Source organism: Vidua macroura, chromosome 1, assembly GCF_024509145.1.
Source record: "Vidua macroura isolate BioBank_ID:100142 chromosome 1, ASM2450914v1, whole genome shotgun sequence".
Lineage (NCBI taxonomy): Eukaryota > Metazoa > Chordata > Aves > Passeriformes > Viduidae > Vidua > Vidua macroura.
The window spans coordinates 71,946,664-71,963,195 of NC_071571.1; the positions used below are offsets into that span (position 1 = coordinate 71,946,664).

The following is a 16,532-nucleotide window of genomic DNA, read 5'->3' on the forward strand; positions in this document are numbered from 1 at the left end:
TAGACATTAGTCTCCAACCATCTTCAGACAACTATGTATTTTGCTGCAAAGCAGTATAGTCATGTCTACAGAGAACAGTCCAAAGGACTTTCAACTGCTGTACATGAAAATTAGTGGATATGAGCTAAAGTAAAACCTGAATGTGAAAAATGCTAAAGAACCTACTGAAAAGCATGTTAAATACCATCTCTAATTAAGGATTACCTATGCACACAATAACAGAACAAACTTGAACTAACAATACCACATGTGGAAAGGCAATTCCCCAACTCCAACTGCAACATGGTTAAGAATCTCACAAAATAAACACAGAGATGCAAGAACAGTTCACCTCTACGAAAATTATAGTTGTTCTTGTTTCAACAGGGACAAGGACATATAGAATCATAGAATATTCTGAGTTCAGGGACCCACAAGGGTCATTGAAGTCCAACTCCTGACCCAGCACACGACAGCCCCAAGAATCACGCCATGTGTCTGAAAACATCCAAACACTTCCTGAACTCTGGCAGGCCTGGCGCCATGACCACTTCCCTGGGGAGCCTGGTTGAGTGTCCAACTACATTCTGGTGGTTTCCTAACATCCATCCTAAACCTCCCCTGACACAGCTTCATGCCATTCCCTTGGATCCTGTCACTAGTCACCACAGAGGAGATCAGTGCCTGCCCCTGAACTACTCCTTGGAAGGAAGCTGTAGGCTGCAATGAGGTTCCCCCCTCAGTTTCCTCTTCTCCAGGCTGAACAAACCAAGTTGACCTCAGCTGCTTCTCCTACGGTTTCCCCTCTAAATCCTTCACCATCTTTGTAGCCCTGAACTCTTTTCAATGACTTGAAATCTTTCTTATACTGTGGTGCCCAAAACTGCACACAATATTCAAGGCGAGGCTGCAGCAGTGCAGAGCAGAGCAGGACAATCCCCTCCCTCAACTGACTGGTGGTGCTGTGCCTGACACACCTCAGGATGTTTTAAGCCCTTTTGGTTGCAAAGGCACACTGCTGACTCATATTCTACTTGTCATTGACCAGGATACCCAGATCTCTTTCTGTGAGGCTGCTCTCCAACCTCTCATTCCCCAGGTTGTGTGCACATCCAGGGTTCCCACATTCCAGGTGCAGAATCTGGCACTTGCCACAGAGAAATTCATATGGTTGGCATGCAATCCTCTTCTGGACAGAAGTCTGAACACTGAGATCCCGGGACCTGCCTACCAGGAATCCGACCTTTTTCAAGGCTATGAGAGGAGACTAGACTTTCCCTGTACAATACTCCCTAGCAGCATTTTCATCCACAATTCAGAAAGGACAATGATTGTTAACTCCATGTTTTATTTAACTTGTCTAGTTGATCATGCCTAGCTTAGCTGGTGACAGCAAACACGAGAGCAGTGCCAAATGCCGAATCTCCTCCATGTCTTCCGTACACATTCCTAAAAAGCAGAATCTTTAAGGATGTGCTGCATGTAATACACCTGTTTACAAGTCAGTCTAATGCTAAAGAATCAGTACATCCAAATCTAAGTTCAAAGGCTATAACAGCATGAACTCTTCTACCATCAGTCATAATTCTTACTATGCAAAATCAGCCTTTTTTTTTCCTTTATTTCATAATCAGTTCACAAATTCATATAACAGACAACCCAGCCCACAACCCTTGCCTTTTAAAACCCTACATTTGCTAGAGATGCTCTGCTGGATGAAGAACAGGACACGTGACACAGGAGTTCTTATTAAAACAAAAAAAACCTAAAAACTTTTCAAATGCTTATTCCTGTAATATAAAGGTACAGTACACCTTAAACTGCTTTAAGACTCTGTTCTTTTTATCTCTTTTGACTACACTGTTGTCTGATCCTACATTGTTGACATATACAGACAGCAATTTGTTACAGCCATATGCTGTGACTCTCTGGAGAGAATTTTACTTACTTATTTTTGCAACCCTGTGTTAGCCATGCTAGAACAAATGCTCTTCTCCACAAGTAATGCAGTGGAACTGTTTGATACACAGCCTTACAGATATAGGCGCGGGAGAATGAGGAACACACAAAGAGGCCTGCTGATACATGCATATTGAAAAGAAACCCTTCAAAATCTTCAATAAAAAGACTGAAAATGTACAAAATGGCCGAGTTGGTAAATGCAGCCAAGAATGTCCAAAAACTTCCAGTAGAAAAAGGAGAAGGAAAGGGGGGAAAAAAAAAAAAGAAAGGAAAAAGGAAAAGAAGGTGGGGGAAAAAATACAAAAAGGAAAAACAGAAAAAGAAGAAAAACAAAAGCACTGCAAAAAAAAGACAAGTAGGAAAAAAGAAGGAAAAAAAATAAGGCAAAAGTGGGGAGAAGTATCTAGCTGCCTGTTCTGGGCTGAAACGATCTACAGTTGATCTCTGCTTTGCAATCTGCTGACACTCTCAAGACAGTGCTGTTCACAACTAAGGTGACAAATCTGCATTCCCCATTTCCACAGTGTAAGTAGTATCAGGAACCCAAATACATCTCCTATTAACACAGAACTGAAGCAGCAAGAGGTGCTGAAATTGCTCACACTCCAGTGGAGCACTGCAGAAAGGATCACATCCCACCCCATGCTGCAAATTAAACATCAAATATACCTCGGGTTCCAGCAGACCATTTTATCCAGAGAAACACTTACTCAGACACTCACAGAAGAATACGGCCTAGTCCCCTGAAGGCTACAAGCTGTCTTAATCTCTGTACTACAGTATCTAGTGATACTGATCAATACATTTTCATTCTAGATTTCAATTACAAGAAGCTGCAAGTTTTAAAATAAACTAGGATCTTTTAATCACAAAGATTCAGAAAAGAAGCATTCTGAAGCATTTTTCTTACAAGAGACCCATCCAATATGTAACCTGTAAAGCAAAATAAGTAAAATAATTTAATGTACTCTTCTCGTATTAGCAGGAATTAACGTTGTCATTTGATTAAGGAGATTAAAGAGACACACACCGAGCAGTTCTCAGTGCTATAGTCTAATCTTAGCAGGGATGAATATGCTTATACAGATGATACCAGTGTTCTGGAAGTCCTGAAATGGAAACACTTTCTGTATTTGATATTCTGAAATACAGACTACTAATAGTACCACGTTAACCTGTTTATTCACAGGGAATATACAGACTATAGGTTCTTTAATTTATACAGAGATGGAACATGTTTTTCATGCCATCAAACAAACACACTCACCCAAAAAAACAAAAAACAGAACAAACAAACAAAAAGGAAAAAAATTTAAAAATAAAATAAAAAAAGTAAGACACATTCCATCAACTTCCCAGAGCATGGACATTTCAAATTTTTGCAGTCAGTGTTTTTTTTTAATTAGCTAGGACACCCAAGATAAAAATGTTAACTGCTTGCTCTGAAAGGATATAAACTCAGTCTACTTCTAAATAATCCATTTTTAATCCACACAACCATACTTCTGCCAAGACAGTATATTAGAAGTCCTCAACTCAGGAATAATTTTGTATAATTATTACTGCACAGCTTTCAAAAAAACTTCTGTTTGTATTTCTGAAATGCTAAATTGCATCTCCCACACATATAAGATTAACTTCTCTTTGAGACACATCCTGTTTGCAACCTGCAAACTATCATGCTTTAGTGTTTGTGACCATGAAATACTAGTACCAGAAGAAACCAAGAGCTCCTAGACTGTTACCTTCAGTTCCTTAGACATGCTAGCCATCTTCCAGATGTTCCACCACCTCATTCTTATCACTTTGTCATTAATGTCTTTATTTCATCAGACAAGCTTCATAGCATGAAAGCAAACAGACTTAGATGTGGAAAGTCAACAGTGATATGCAGTAATTATGCCTGAGACAACCTAAAAAGTTTCATAAATAAAATTATTGCTCACTGATGTCCCCTAGAGGTCTGTCTGTCCCACGAAGTAACACACAACAAGGAAAAATACCTTCCTCCATCACTTACTAGTCCTGCACTTCAGTCACAACAACCCCATGCAGAGCTACAGGCTGTGGACACAGGCTGGAAAGCTGCCAGGTGGAAAAGGACCTGCAGGTGCTGTTTGACAGCAGCTGAACACGAGCCAGTGTATGCCCAGGTGACCAAACAGGCCAAGGGCATCCTGGCCTGTATCAGCTATAGTGTGGCCAGCAGGACCATGGCAGCGATTGTCCCCCTGTACCCAGCATGGCTGAAGCAGCATCCTGAATCCTGTGTCCAGTTCTGGACCCCTCACAGCAAGAAGGACATTGAGGGGCTGGAGCACATCCAGAGATGAGCAACAGAGCTGGTGAAAGGTCTGCAGCACAAGTTTGATGAGAAGTACCTGAGGGAGCTGGGGGTGTTTAGGCTGGAAGGAAAAGTTCAGTGGAGACCTTATCACCCTCTAAAACTGCCTGAAAGGAGGGTGTTAGCCAGGCAGATGGTGGTCTCTCTTTCCAGGCAACAAGTGACAGGACAAGAGGAAATGGCCTCAAGCTGCACCAGGTGAGACTCAAGTTCGAATCAGGAAGAATTTCTTCGCTGAAAGGATGGTCAGGCATTGGAATAGCCCACCCAGGAAGAAGTCACCATCCCTGGAAGTGTTCAATAAACAACAGGACATGGCACTTAGTGTTTAGTTGGCATGGAGGTTCAATCAAAGGTTGGATTCAATGACCTTGGAGGTCTTTTACAACCTCCGCAGTTCTATGAATTTGAGTCAATAATCATAAAAGAGCTCACAATAAGGAGTCACTGGTTCAGCTAACCAATCATCTAATAAGCAAGTAGATTGCACACATAGTTAGCTTTGCTGCTTGTAGGACTTTAAGCACAAATGCAGTGCTCCTACTTACTATCTGCTGTAAGAAAAAGGTTAGAGAGGATCTGGCAGTAAGACAAAGCAAGTGATTGAATGAGAGTGACAAAATGTCACTGTACACAATTCTGATCAGAAAACTCACTGTCCACTTAGATACTTAAAATTTTCAAGGCAGCTCTAAAACTGATGAGAGCTGCTTAGATAGAGCTCCTCCATGATGTATATAAAAGCAAAATTGCTGCTGGTAAGGACTTCCAAACTTTTCTGTACCGTTTATAGTAGAGCCAGTAACAGTTTGAACTAGGCATAGTTATTGTTTAAAGAAGCATGCAGCTTTTTCAAAGGAAAAGAGTCAGAACTATTCTCATCAACTGAAGGTGCCTGAATCACAGGTTTTGTTCTACCCTTAATGATGCATCTACATTCTCTCCTCCCCAGAGCACACATTCAGAAAAGGAGTGGCCTGCTACTAATCTTAATTGCAGGTCTTACTATCTCTTTCTCTTTGGACACAAAGCTTCATAAATCAAACAAACAGGAAGAGAAATTGCATTCAGATTACATAATTAGGTTTATGTAAATTACACCTACAGCCCAGGATCCTGAACTTCAAAGGCATTCCAGCTCCTCATTACCCCCTGGACCAAGACCCATTGTTTTGTCTTTATTTAAATAAGTTGGCACTGGCATTTGGAGTGCTCGAAGATGAGAAGAACCGGTTCAAGTAGCTATTATGGGCTTTTGAGAATTATGACTAGAATCCAGAGGCTAGTAAAGTTGAAGATTCCCATTGCCACCACACAAGATCAAGAGCAATTAATACCCTGCAGAGGAACAAATTTACCTCTGGCCCACAAAAACACCTCGAGTTAAACTCTAAAAATCTTGCCCACTTACAAAATTTTCATTTTACTTCTACCAAGAACTAAACTAGATAAAACTGGAGAGAAAAATTCCCTGAAACTCAGTATTTTGCATCAATATGTAAATAGTTATTCTTAGCTGTCAAATCGAGGAACACACATTTAGTTGAGCAATGAGTATTTTCAGCATCCCTCCAAATAAGTCAAAGCCAGCTGGAAGAAATTTTACTTCTCTATCAACAGAAAAAGCTTCAAAGAACAGTATGCTATGTTGTGAAATAAAATGACTTCACTCCAGGAGGTCTTTCTTCCTGATTTTACAGTTGTCATTTTTAAATGCAATGTCCTTCAAAGAACAATTTTTGCCCCCTAAATTATGGGGAGATGGAGCAGGAAGCAGAATACAAAACCCCCAAGAGATTATGTACCATTCCCATTCTTTCACACATTTAACCCCATCCATGGGAGCAGAAAGTCTCAGCCATCAGACCCCAAGGTCAGGACCAGCTAGCTAGCTAGCTAACCAGGAAAGCAAAAGGTTGGGACAACTGGCATAAAGAACTTGGACTATGTACTTATGTAACTAAATGATTTTATGTGACAGTGGCAGGGAGTACAGAGGGCCCTGGTGACTACATCCATGGTGAAAAACAGACAAGAACCCAAAGAGTGATTACTGACAGTGCCCTCTTTAAAAAAAAAAAGAGCCACCACAGTGGCTGTGCCAGCACTGACACCACAAAAAAACAGGTCTACCATTCATTTTGCTGACCTGAAATCCTGAATGGAATTTCAGCAAAATGCAACATTGTTATTCATTTAAAACCCACATACATCCCTCCATGATGGTATGTTGTATTGTGTTTTTATATTTCTGTAACAGTTCTGTCATGGTTTGCACCTTCACCCCCCATTTTCTCCCAGTGGTTCCATCCCCAGTTTTCACACCTTTCCCTCAATGCCAATCTCCCTGAAAATGCTCAGTCATTCCCCTGTCCCCTCCCTGATACCCTGTCCATCACTCGGCTCCCCATCCCGCTCTTCCAGAATCTTCCACCTTGGGCGTCAAGTGAGCGAATGAGGTCCAGGGGTCCCTCCCTTAAACTTCCCCCACTGGTTTGTGTGTCTATCCTTCCGCACCCCCAAATCCCCCCATTGGTTAATGGGCGTCCCTTCCCCCTTGTTACCACCCAGGTATTTGAGATGTTGCAAGCTGTTGGATACTCTGGAGTTCGGAGCTCCTCGGAGCGTGGATTAAACCTGAGACTGTTTTCCCAGCCTTGAGTCGGCTCCCTTGTTGCCTCCTCGGACGCCACCTCTCCTCCATACAAGGCAGACAGCGCAGCGCTCTGTCTTAGCCGCTCTCCGACTCTCCTGAGACACAGGGGAGTGTCCCCCGCTGCTGACCGTGCCTCTGCCAGGCAGGCGAAGCCAGGGAGCTCCAGGGTGGCACAGCGGCAACGGTACAACAGCTGCTGCATTGCAAACAGCAAGTAATGTTTTTTCTTTACATTCACAGTTTATCATACACCACACATACGATAAAAAGTAGACAAAGAATCATATAAAATATATCATAAATAACAATACTTAAGTTTAAAATTCTCAGATACCTAAGGTGACTTCAGTACGTAACAGCAATCAGTGGGAAAATGTTTGAGTCAAATTTGCCACGAGTTATTTTTAGGAAGTGGTATCTATGTTAGGATACCATGGTGGATAAATGCCAGACTAATTGAAAAAAAATAATCTACAATGAATACAAGCTATTTTTACGTGTGAAAAACGTACAGATTATTGTCACAAAAAAGCTAATTCAACTGTTATTGAATAACAGATATTTCAATAGCTGTTATTCAATAATAATAATACAGCTAATTCAACTGTTCAGAAAAGCTGTTTAAGGACAAAAGTTACACAAAGAATAAAACTTGGCACTTTGGAATGAATCACAAAACTAAAAATCTAGAATTTTCACAGAAATTTTCTGCCATAAACTTTATAGACCTTAACTACCTCAAATCTATACACAACTCTGACACTACCATGCAGTTGTAATTTTAACAGCTTTCCAATCTCTCAGATGATTTTCGTTAAAAAGATATTTTTTTAATAAATTAAGTCCACTGTCCTCCTATGATGCTTCTTAAATAGCCTGTGAAGGTCTTAGTGTTTCAGAATGCCTGTCTTAGAGACAAATATAGAAAAAGTTAAGAAACATTCATTTTTCAGTGAGTTTAAAACATCTTAGTTGTTTATGAAGGTCGGTCTTAAACTTCTCAGAGAAGGAAAAACTAAGCTGGAAATGCATAGCCAAACAGTGAAGTTTACAAACCAGAAGATATTTTGGTACACCACACCCCACCGTTTCTACTTGGGTTAAGTTTCCCCACACAAACTTGAAGCATCAAAATCTATTCCATTTGAACATACACACACAAAATATTTTACCCTCAAAGGTAACTACAGCATTCAGTTCTCTGGTTTAAAGAATACACTTATTACAGAGCTACTCCAAACAAACAGCTTCCCACAGTGCAAATCCTCATTTGAGCAAAAGTTCTAAAATACAGCAATGAAACTGACTCAAGGGAAGCTGAAAACAAGTACACGAGCACTTCAATCTGAACTAAATGCCAGTGTGCCCCATTCCACAAGCACTGAAATAATGAAACACTGCAGACTAAGTCAAACTATCTTTGCTTCTGTCCAAGGCAAATAGATGGTCAGTCTTTAGTTTCTTTTTCTTTTCCTCCCCCTAAATTAATAAACTAATAGCTTAAATAGTTATTTGAAATGATCACCCCTTAAACAAAGAGGGAAATGAAGCTGTAAGCATGTGAGGCACATTTGCAGGTTTGCAGGTTCCCTCCAAATTAGAAAGCTGAGTATAAGAAGTAGCAGTCTCCAGGATTTCCATCTCTAAACTTCCATTCTATGGAATTATGTATGCATGTATTTTTCAAATTGACCCACTCAGAGAGGTTATCTTATACATGCCTATTCTCTACAGGACCACTTAAATAACAAATAAATATCTCTTCATATTGTTTTATAAAGAGATTTTTTAAACTATCAAAGTAGGTTTTGATAGTTAAGAAGCACACACCAGTTGCTAACACTGGATCAAATTAATCCTTTTTTTTCATACTATTAAGTAGTACCTTCCCAAGAACCATGTAGTGCTTTAGATGCATAGCAGTCTGTCAGTGTCCTAATAGAACAGATGGATGCTTTAATTAGAGAAGGGCTCTTAGGTATATCAGGAATTCCATCATCAAGAAGATGTTTATATCATTGTAAAAAAAGGAGGGGGGAATAATTGGATAAATTGCAAGAGGGTCAGTATCAAAATACATTAAGAGAAAAGAAAGGAAAAAGAATGCCATGTTCTGTGCTGCAGTAGTGAAGAAATTCAGCTCCTGGATGTACCAAATTAGGTACTACATATTCAGTATATATAGTAACTGCTATGTACATCACACTAAAATCTCCCGTGTCGGTACTTAACACATACTTAAGTTATGGATGCTAGCCAAGAGTACAACAGAATTTAAAAGTTGCAAAGACCATTGTACTTAACAGCTGTCACATACCAAAGCTCAGCTGCGGCTGCACCAGCATTCCAGCATTATCTGCATGGCTCCTCCTGCTAGGAGCCCAAGAGCCCCCCTGAAAGCTGCCTACCTCAGAAAGACCCCATTCCAACAGAAGATAAGCAAACGGCTATGCAGTGAACAGGTGGAGCCAGCCAAAGGCAATGCAACCATTTTAAACTCTCCTGCAGAGCAGGACTAGAAATGTCATTACCTTGGGACCAACATGGACCAAGCCCAGATTTAAACTCCTATGTAGCTGAAAAGTGAGAGTTTCCCAAAGAGGAAAATTTTAGGTATTACTTCTCTCTGCAGGAGATGCCAACACATAAATGATTACAAGGTAAAGAATGTTCATCCGAGTCACGTTAGGAAGGAAGAAAAAAAATCAGGATAATAGCAGCCCTAGGCAGAGGTTGTTTTTCCTTTCGGTTTCAGACAAGTTCACAGAGACCTCTCCTGTCCAATCACACCTGCAAAAAGACATCCATTCACATGAATGTGAACTAATTTCTTTCATGTTAAAGATATGAGATGTCAGAACGATGTCAAGTGCTCCAAAAGCAACTCTTTAGGGCACAGCTGCTCTCCCACACTCAATAATAAAAAGAGTGTCTCTGGCATGCTTCCCCCCCATAATGGCACTTTGTCACCTTAAATCGAGTTTATCAACGTATTAAATAGCTGAACTGAGTTATTCACCAAGTAGCACAAACAGCAGCCAGCAATTCAATACATTCCACAAAGCTCTACACTGCCTGGCATCTGGCACCTTCTAAACTAAGCATCTAAAACTGTGTTTCCATCCATCTAGCTGGAAGTCTTAGTATGACTCCAACTACAAGGTGTATTTTTCTTAAAGAAGGCAAGCAAATGCAATTGCTCAGAGCACTGTAACTGATCCTGACACAAAATCTTCTCCTCTCCTTTTCTTTACTTGACAGAACAACATCGCTTATAACATACTTCAAGACCAAGCTAGATTTGCTTTTCTTCACAGGTTTCTAAAAGGTCACATGAGCCAAAAGGATCTCTTCCCAAATAACATCTGACAGCCAGATGCAAAATTAACACCCTTAATTACATCTGGCATTTCTTAGTATTCTGCCTATAGACAGTCACCTACTGAAAAAGTGATATATTTGATGACACCGGCAGGTGCAGAAGCCCTATGTCACATCAGGGGGCAGAAAATTTAATGGTGGCCAAGTGCCAGAATCAGAAACAACATTACCTCTCAGCACTAAAACAAAAAAAGCCTCAAACATCCATTGTACTGAACCAGTCTCCAAGACCAGATCATATTTCTCATGCTTCTTGCCATGTAGAAGCTCCAGAACACAGCACTGCATATAATTCCATGCTTATTTTTGATCTAAACCAAATAAGCAGTTTTGCATCTTTTAATGAGATTGTTGTATCAGTCTGTTTTTCCTTCTACATCCAAATTATCAGGATATCAAGGCCACTGGGACAACAGTTATTTTAAACAAAGCATAAAAATAAGGAATAAATAAGGAATGTTATAACTTGTTTGCAAGAAGTCTTCACAGCCACTCTTGAGGTTTTAAGAATAGTTTAGGATGTCTGATCTAATCAGTCTACCAGCGACAATATCACAACTATAATTGCACTATGGATTCTTACACAGTTCCATAACTCAGTCACACAGTATCTCAGCAGAAAGCTACTTAACCATATCTTTTTAAATAAAGATTAAGTATTTCAAACCTTGAAGACATAACCTTTTGTTAAGATAGATTTCAACAGAGAGAAAAATTGACATGCCTGACCAATCAGTAATGCCCAGTTTTGCACAAATTGATGTTACAGGAATTAGGATCAGCCCCTTAAAGCTGTAAGGGATTTTGTTTTAGCAGTGGCGTTATTGTTTAATGCTTAAGAGTCAAGACACTGACAATATCAACCACATTCATACTCCTAAGGAAGAAAATGAGAGGAGATACCAGAATAAACATGCACTAACCACATTCTGAAACAAACCAAGCAATGTACAGGAAGCACTTTTACCTTCTTAGTGTCCCGTTTTGGTTTTGAGGGTTTCAAAAAGACCAGATATTTCATTTACAGTATATTTGTGGACTGCTATTTATTAAGAAAACTGTTTTGTTATAGCAGAAAAATCTGATTCTCTGCAGTTCTCCTAGCAATAATTTTTTAATCTGTTTTCCAGATTCCACAACAGGAGAAATTACCAGCCTACAGCAATCACTAAAATTATTTGCTATATTGTCTTATGTGGAATTTGTAATGGTATGTTTCAGTACAGTCATCTTCCAGTCTTAAAACTGTCTCTGCTCAGAAATAAAAAAAAAAAAAACCAAAGTCATCACTTTGCTCTCTTCTTCTCTCCCTACTCCAGAGGGATTAGGTGAAAGAATTCCTTTTAGAAGCAATGCAATAAATCCAACCTAGGTTTATATCATTTCACATCAGTAAAAGACAAGTATCACCAAATCCTACTGAGATAGCTTGCAGGAAATTACAGGGATAGAGATGCTAGTGGTTCTCTATCCACTGGGACAAGCCAGGCCACTTAAATCAACGAAGTCGTAGGCAAACAGGAAATCACTGTTTTAAAGCTTTCCTTAGGGTATGATCCTGTAGGATCATTTATTAAAAAGGTATTTCTCCAAAGCAAAACACTTAACTTTGAGGCCAAAATATCGCTCCCTTTTCCAGTGTAATTTGGTGTGTATTCTTTTTAAGTGTCTCTCCTTCCCTCTCTTTCATCTTCAGGTTGTGTTTGTATAAAATAAGGAAGCAGAGATAACTTGCCAAGACAGTTACATAAAATCAGTATAATTACATGTCAGTAATATTTTCTTAGCTGTTTTTTGGCTGGTCTGGTACATTAGATGCTGCAACCTTTCTGTTACAAGCACCTGATCACAGGTGTTTTAGATGTTGATCACAGATCCCCTCAAAGAGATAAGGATTTCAAAAAACGCTGCACTTTTGAAGTACAGAGGCATACTTGTTAGCATATGAACTTGCGTAAGAAATTTGCATTAATTTAATCCTATGTATGCTCACAGAAATATCCTTCTATCCAGTAGTTTTGTACAAGGAAGTCTAAAATGTACAAGCTACATCAGCAGTCGAGACACTGAAATAAAACAAAGCTGGAACATCCTCATTTAGAGCATGTATAATTAATCACTTAATGCATTAAAACTACATGCAAACAGGCTTAACTGTGTGTAAGACTTCGCTATGTTTCCTGATTGCGTTTTCTTTAGAACACATCCTGTTAGAAAAGGAGACACACAGCTGTCCCAATTTAAAACACGTGTGTGCATCCCCATTTAATGGTGGGGTGGGACTGGAAATAAAGGAAGCAACATCCCTCCCAGCATTACCTGCTGACTTCCATACTCAAGAGCAGGCAAAGAAACACAAAAGACCACAATCATGATCTGAAAAAAAAAGTATTTTAAGCTACTTTCTAACCCCAATGCATCTAACCTATTTCTGTCAATTCCTTTAACAAATGCCGGGGTCATTGTACAATCAGAAGAATCTGAAGAAAAGCTGAATTGACCACTTGCCACCACTCCCACATTCTCTTCTGAATAAAAAAGGGCACTTATCCAGCTTACTGTTCTCCTTCCCACCCCACCATTACCAACTCCGTTTGACATTCAGTGGAATTCACTCGAGAAAAGAATCTCTGTATTTTTCGGAGTTAAAGCACTGAATTCTCGCGGTTCATTGAAGGATCGTTCTACTCAGGCAACCCAGCAAGGGGATGGATGGCATGTGCTACTTTGCTAGCATGACCTCATCTCGGGATATCACATTTACCTGTTTCACGGGAAAACTTACAAGGTATCTGAATGCATACTTGGACATTAAACAATGTTTTCTTTTTGAACAGATGTACAGGATAGTTAAAACCCAAGAAGTTCTGAGATTAAAGTAAGTCTTTTACACAAACCAACTCAACTGACACACAAGGAATTTTTAAACCTCCCTAAAACTGCAGAAGGTTGCATAATTACAACGTGGGAGCTAACTTTTCCACCCAACACTCTCCAAATTCTGTACTGTATGTTGTAACAGCAAAGCTGCATTACAAAGCTTCTCCCTTTTCATTACAAAGGTTTTGACCACCCTGCTTCCAAAGACCATGACCTGCGGTTCCCTCTTCTCTCGCTTGCTGCCCTCAGTCTCTCAGAGAAGTCCCATCACTCTAACGGGAAAAACTGATGCCAACAACGCAGAAAGCCAAGCCCAGGATTTTGTTTGCAGGAATGCACCGCTCTCAACTCGGGCATCCGCGCGCCCTGTACTGTGGTAACCTATTTCAGGAGCAAGAACTGCGGGGCTTCCCACTTGCGAGCGAGCCGGCCGTGCCCTCGGCTCCGCGATGGGGCGGGCTCGGTGGTCCCCGGAGCGAGCACACAGCTCCGCTAAACCGTGAGCCAGCTGCCGGCATCCCGCAAACATTGGGAACGAACCTTCGACCTCCCGTGCCCGGCACTGGCGCCGATGCAATTCCTCGTCACTAGGGAAAGCAGTAGTAGATCAAGGCTGATTTAACCTCGAACGCCCAGTGCCCGCTGCTGGGAACGGGAAAACAACATAAACGCGACCTCCATTACCGAGGCGCTGAAGGAAGGGGAGGCTGCCCCGGGCACAGAGCTGGAGCAGCCTGAGCGCCACTGACACCGCGGCTTCTCCCGGCAGCAGGCTCGGGGCAGCGCTTCCCGCCGCCGCCGGGGACCTCCCGGCACGGCCCCTCCCAGGCGCGGCGCGGAGACACCCGCGGGCCGCCTTCCCCGTGACAGGGGACGGCCCCGGCCACCTTCCCCGTAACAGGGGGATAGCCCGGCGGAAAAGCAGCGCCCAGTCGCCCGCACGCCCTCCGCTCACCCCGGCGCCCACCGTGCCAACAGCCGGGGCGGTGGGCGCGGCTCCTGCCCCTTCCCCACGGTCGCCCCCCGGCCCCGCTCACCGGCGTAAAAGCGGATGAGGCAGCCGGTCTCCGAGTCCATGCCCTCCTCCTGCACCCGCCACAGGTCCCGGAAGCCCAGCTGGGAGAGGTAGTCGTTCTGGATCTGCAGCGGCTTCTCGTGGGCCTCCAGCCGCCGGCTGGTCTCCCCGTGCAGCTGTACATACAGGGCGGGCGGCCCCGCTGGCTGCTCCCGCCCGCCGGCCGCGCCCGCCGGCACCCCCACTGCCCGCCCCGGGGGCAGCTCCCCCGGGCAGGGGGGGCCCCGGCCCGGCCCCGCACCTGCTTCTTCCACCCCGTCGGGGGGCGCCGGCTCCACCTCCAGCTCGTCCGAAGAGGACGAGCCACCGCCGCCGCCGCTGCTGTAGGGGTCCAGCCGGTCGGAGACGCTCTCGGCGCTGGGGCTGAAGCTCTCGGTGTCGGAGCCGGTCGGCCCCAGCTCCCCCAGCAGGGAGGGGCAGGAAAGCGGCGGCCCGGCAAGGTACAGTTCGGCCGGCGGCGCTCCGGGGCTGAAGTCGGAGGGCGCCGGGCTCGGCCGGCCGCCGGCCAAGTCGCTCTCCTCGGCGCCGCTGCACAGCGGCAGGCGGTCGGGCCGCGCCGCTTCCTCGCAGCCTCCTCCGGACAGCCCGCTCCGCGTCCCCCGCCGGCCCCTGGGCTTGTCGTCCGGCTGCGGCCGCAGCCCCTCGGCCGCGGGCGGCGCCTCGGCGGGGCCCGCCGGCGGCTCGGGCGGGGGTTGCGGCGGCGGCGGCGCGCCCGCCTTGCCCAGCACTCGCACCACGCTGCTGCCGCCCCGGTGGCCGAGCTGCTGCAGCCGGGCGGCCACCTCGGCCGCCGTGGTCTCTAGGGTGCAGAGCACCGGGCGCAGGTAGCAGTTCATGTGCCGCTCGTAGACGTGGACGCAGCCCCGCTGCAGGTCCCGCCGCACCCAGTCCCGTTCCGGGGGCTGCAGGGGCTGCAGCTGCCGGGGCGGCTTCAGCAGCAGCAGCGCCTTCCTGTCCAAGCTGCGGGTGCCCAGCGAGGGGGCCGGGGCGCCGCCGGCAGAGGGGGAGGCGGCGGAGAGGTTCCTCTTCAACCTCCCCCGCCGCAGGAGCAGGGAGTTAGCGCTGCCGGCCCCGCCGGGGGCCGCCGGAGTCCCGCTGGCCGCCAGTGCCGCGGGAGGAGCGAAGCCGCCGGCTCCCCCTCGCCTCCGCCGCGGGCCGGCGGCTGCTTTGCCGTCCAGCTGCCCGCCGCCGCCCGACGGCTCCGCGCCGCTCTCCGCCTGACTCCTCCTGCCCGGGGAGCCGCTCTCCGGCTCCCCCCGCCCGCTTCCCGCCGCCGGTGCTTCTGCCGCTCGCTGCTGCGCGGGCTCCATCGCCGCGGGGCCGGGGATGCCGCCGCCGCCGCCGCCCTGCTGGGAGCGCCGCTCGGCGCGGCGCGGGGGGGCCGAGCGGAGCGCGGCGCCGCGTCCCGGGGGTGGGGGGGGGGGGGATTACGTAGCAGCCGCGGGAAGCATTCCGCCGGTGCCTGGCTCAGTCCCGCTGCCCGGCTGTCGCCAGCGCCATTAAGGAGGGAGGCAGGCAGGCGAGGAGCGAGCGATCCCGCCGCCGTGCGCCGCTCCCCGCGCGCGCGCGGCTCATGAATATTAACCAGCCCACGGGCAGCGAGGGAGGCTCGCGAGGGTGACGCCACCGCTCGCGCGGCGGGGCGGGGCCTCGCCGATAAACACAGCGTGACTCCCAGCCGGCCCGGGCGGCGCGCGGGGGCCGCTGGGAGCTGTAGTCCCGCGGCGGCCGCAAGTCCCGGCAGCGCCGCGGCTTCCCGCCGGCCCCGGAGGCCGCGCAGGCTGCGGGGCGGGAGCGCGGGCGGGAGGCCGCAGCTCGCCGGCAGTGCCGCCGCTCCCTCACGGCGCAGGGCTGAATCCGTGTTAAAATTATTGTAGGACTTTGTCCCGCGCTCCGTGTTTGTGTTCCTTAGGGTCTGGTCGGAGGGTCTGGCAGGTCCAGTGACCGCGCTCGCCCCGCTCTGCCCAGCCTGACGTGTTCTCCCCGCTGGCTGCCTCGGCGCAGAACCCGAGCACTGAGCCCAGGCAGTCTTCTCCTCTGAAGAGGGAGATTATTTTTCCAGATCCAAGATGGAGAGAGACATGGAAATGTGGGTGGAAACGTGTGTGTATATACGCGCACATACCGTAAGAAGAGCTGCTTTGTGAATAGACACAGAGAAGGTTTCAGTGCCTTTAGTCTGTCATTGTATTTCAGGTAAACTTAGGTAAACATCTTAGGTAAACTTACCTAAGATGCCTACTTGTAGAAGATCG

The 16,532-nt window shown here is 45.9% G+C and overlaps 1 protein-coding gene across 1 annotated transcript in view; it reads right to left on the reverse strand.

Annotated features, from left to right (window-relative positions):
• Positions 1 to 15,602, reverse strand: part of PHLPP1 (PH domain and leucine rich repeat protein phosphatase 1) — a 135,259-nt gene extending 119,657 nt beyond the window's left edge. Inside the window, exon 1 of the mRNA XM_053998536.1 lies at positions 14,240 to 15,602. Within this exon, the coding sequence (XP_053854511.1) occupies positions 14,240 to 15,587 (1,348 nt within the window). The 5' untranslated portion in view covers positions 15,588 to 15,602. The remainder of the gene's footprint in view (positions 1 to 14,239) is intronic.
• Positions 15,603 to 16,532: the final 930 nt, after the last annotated feature.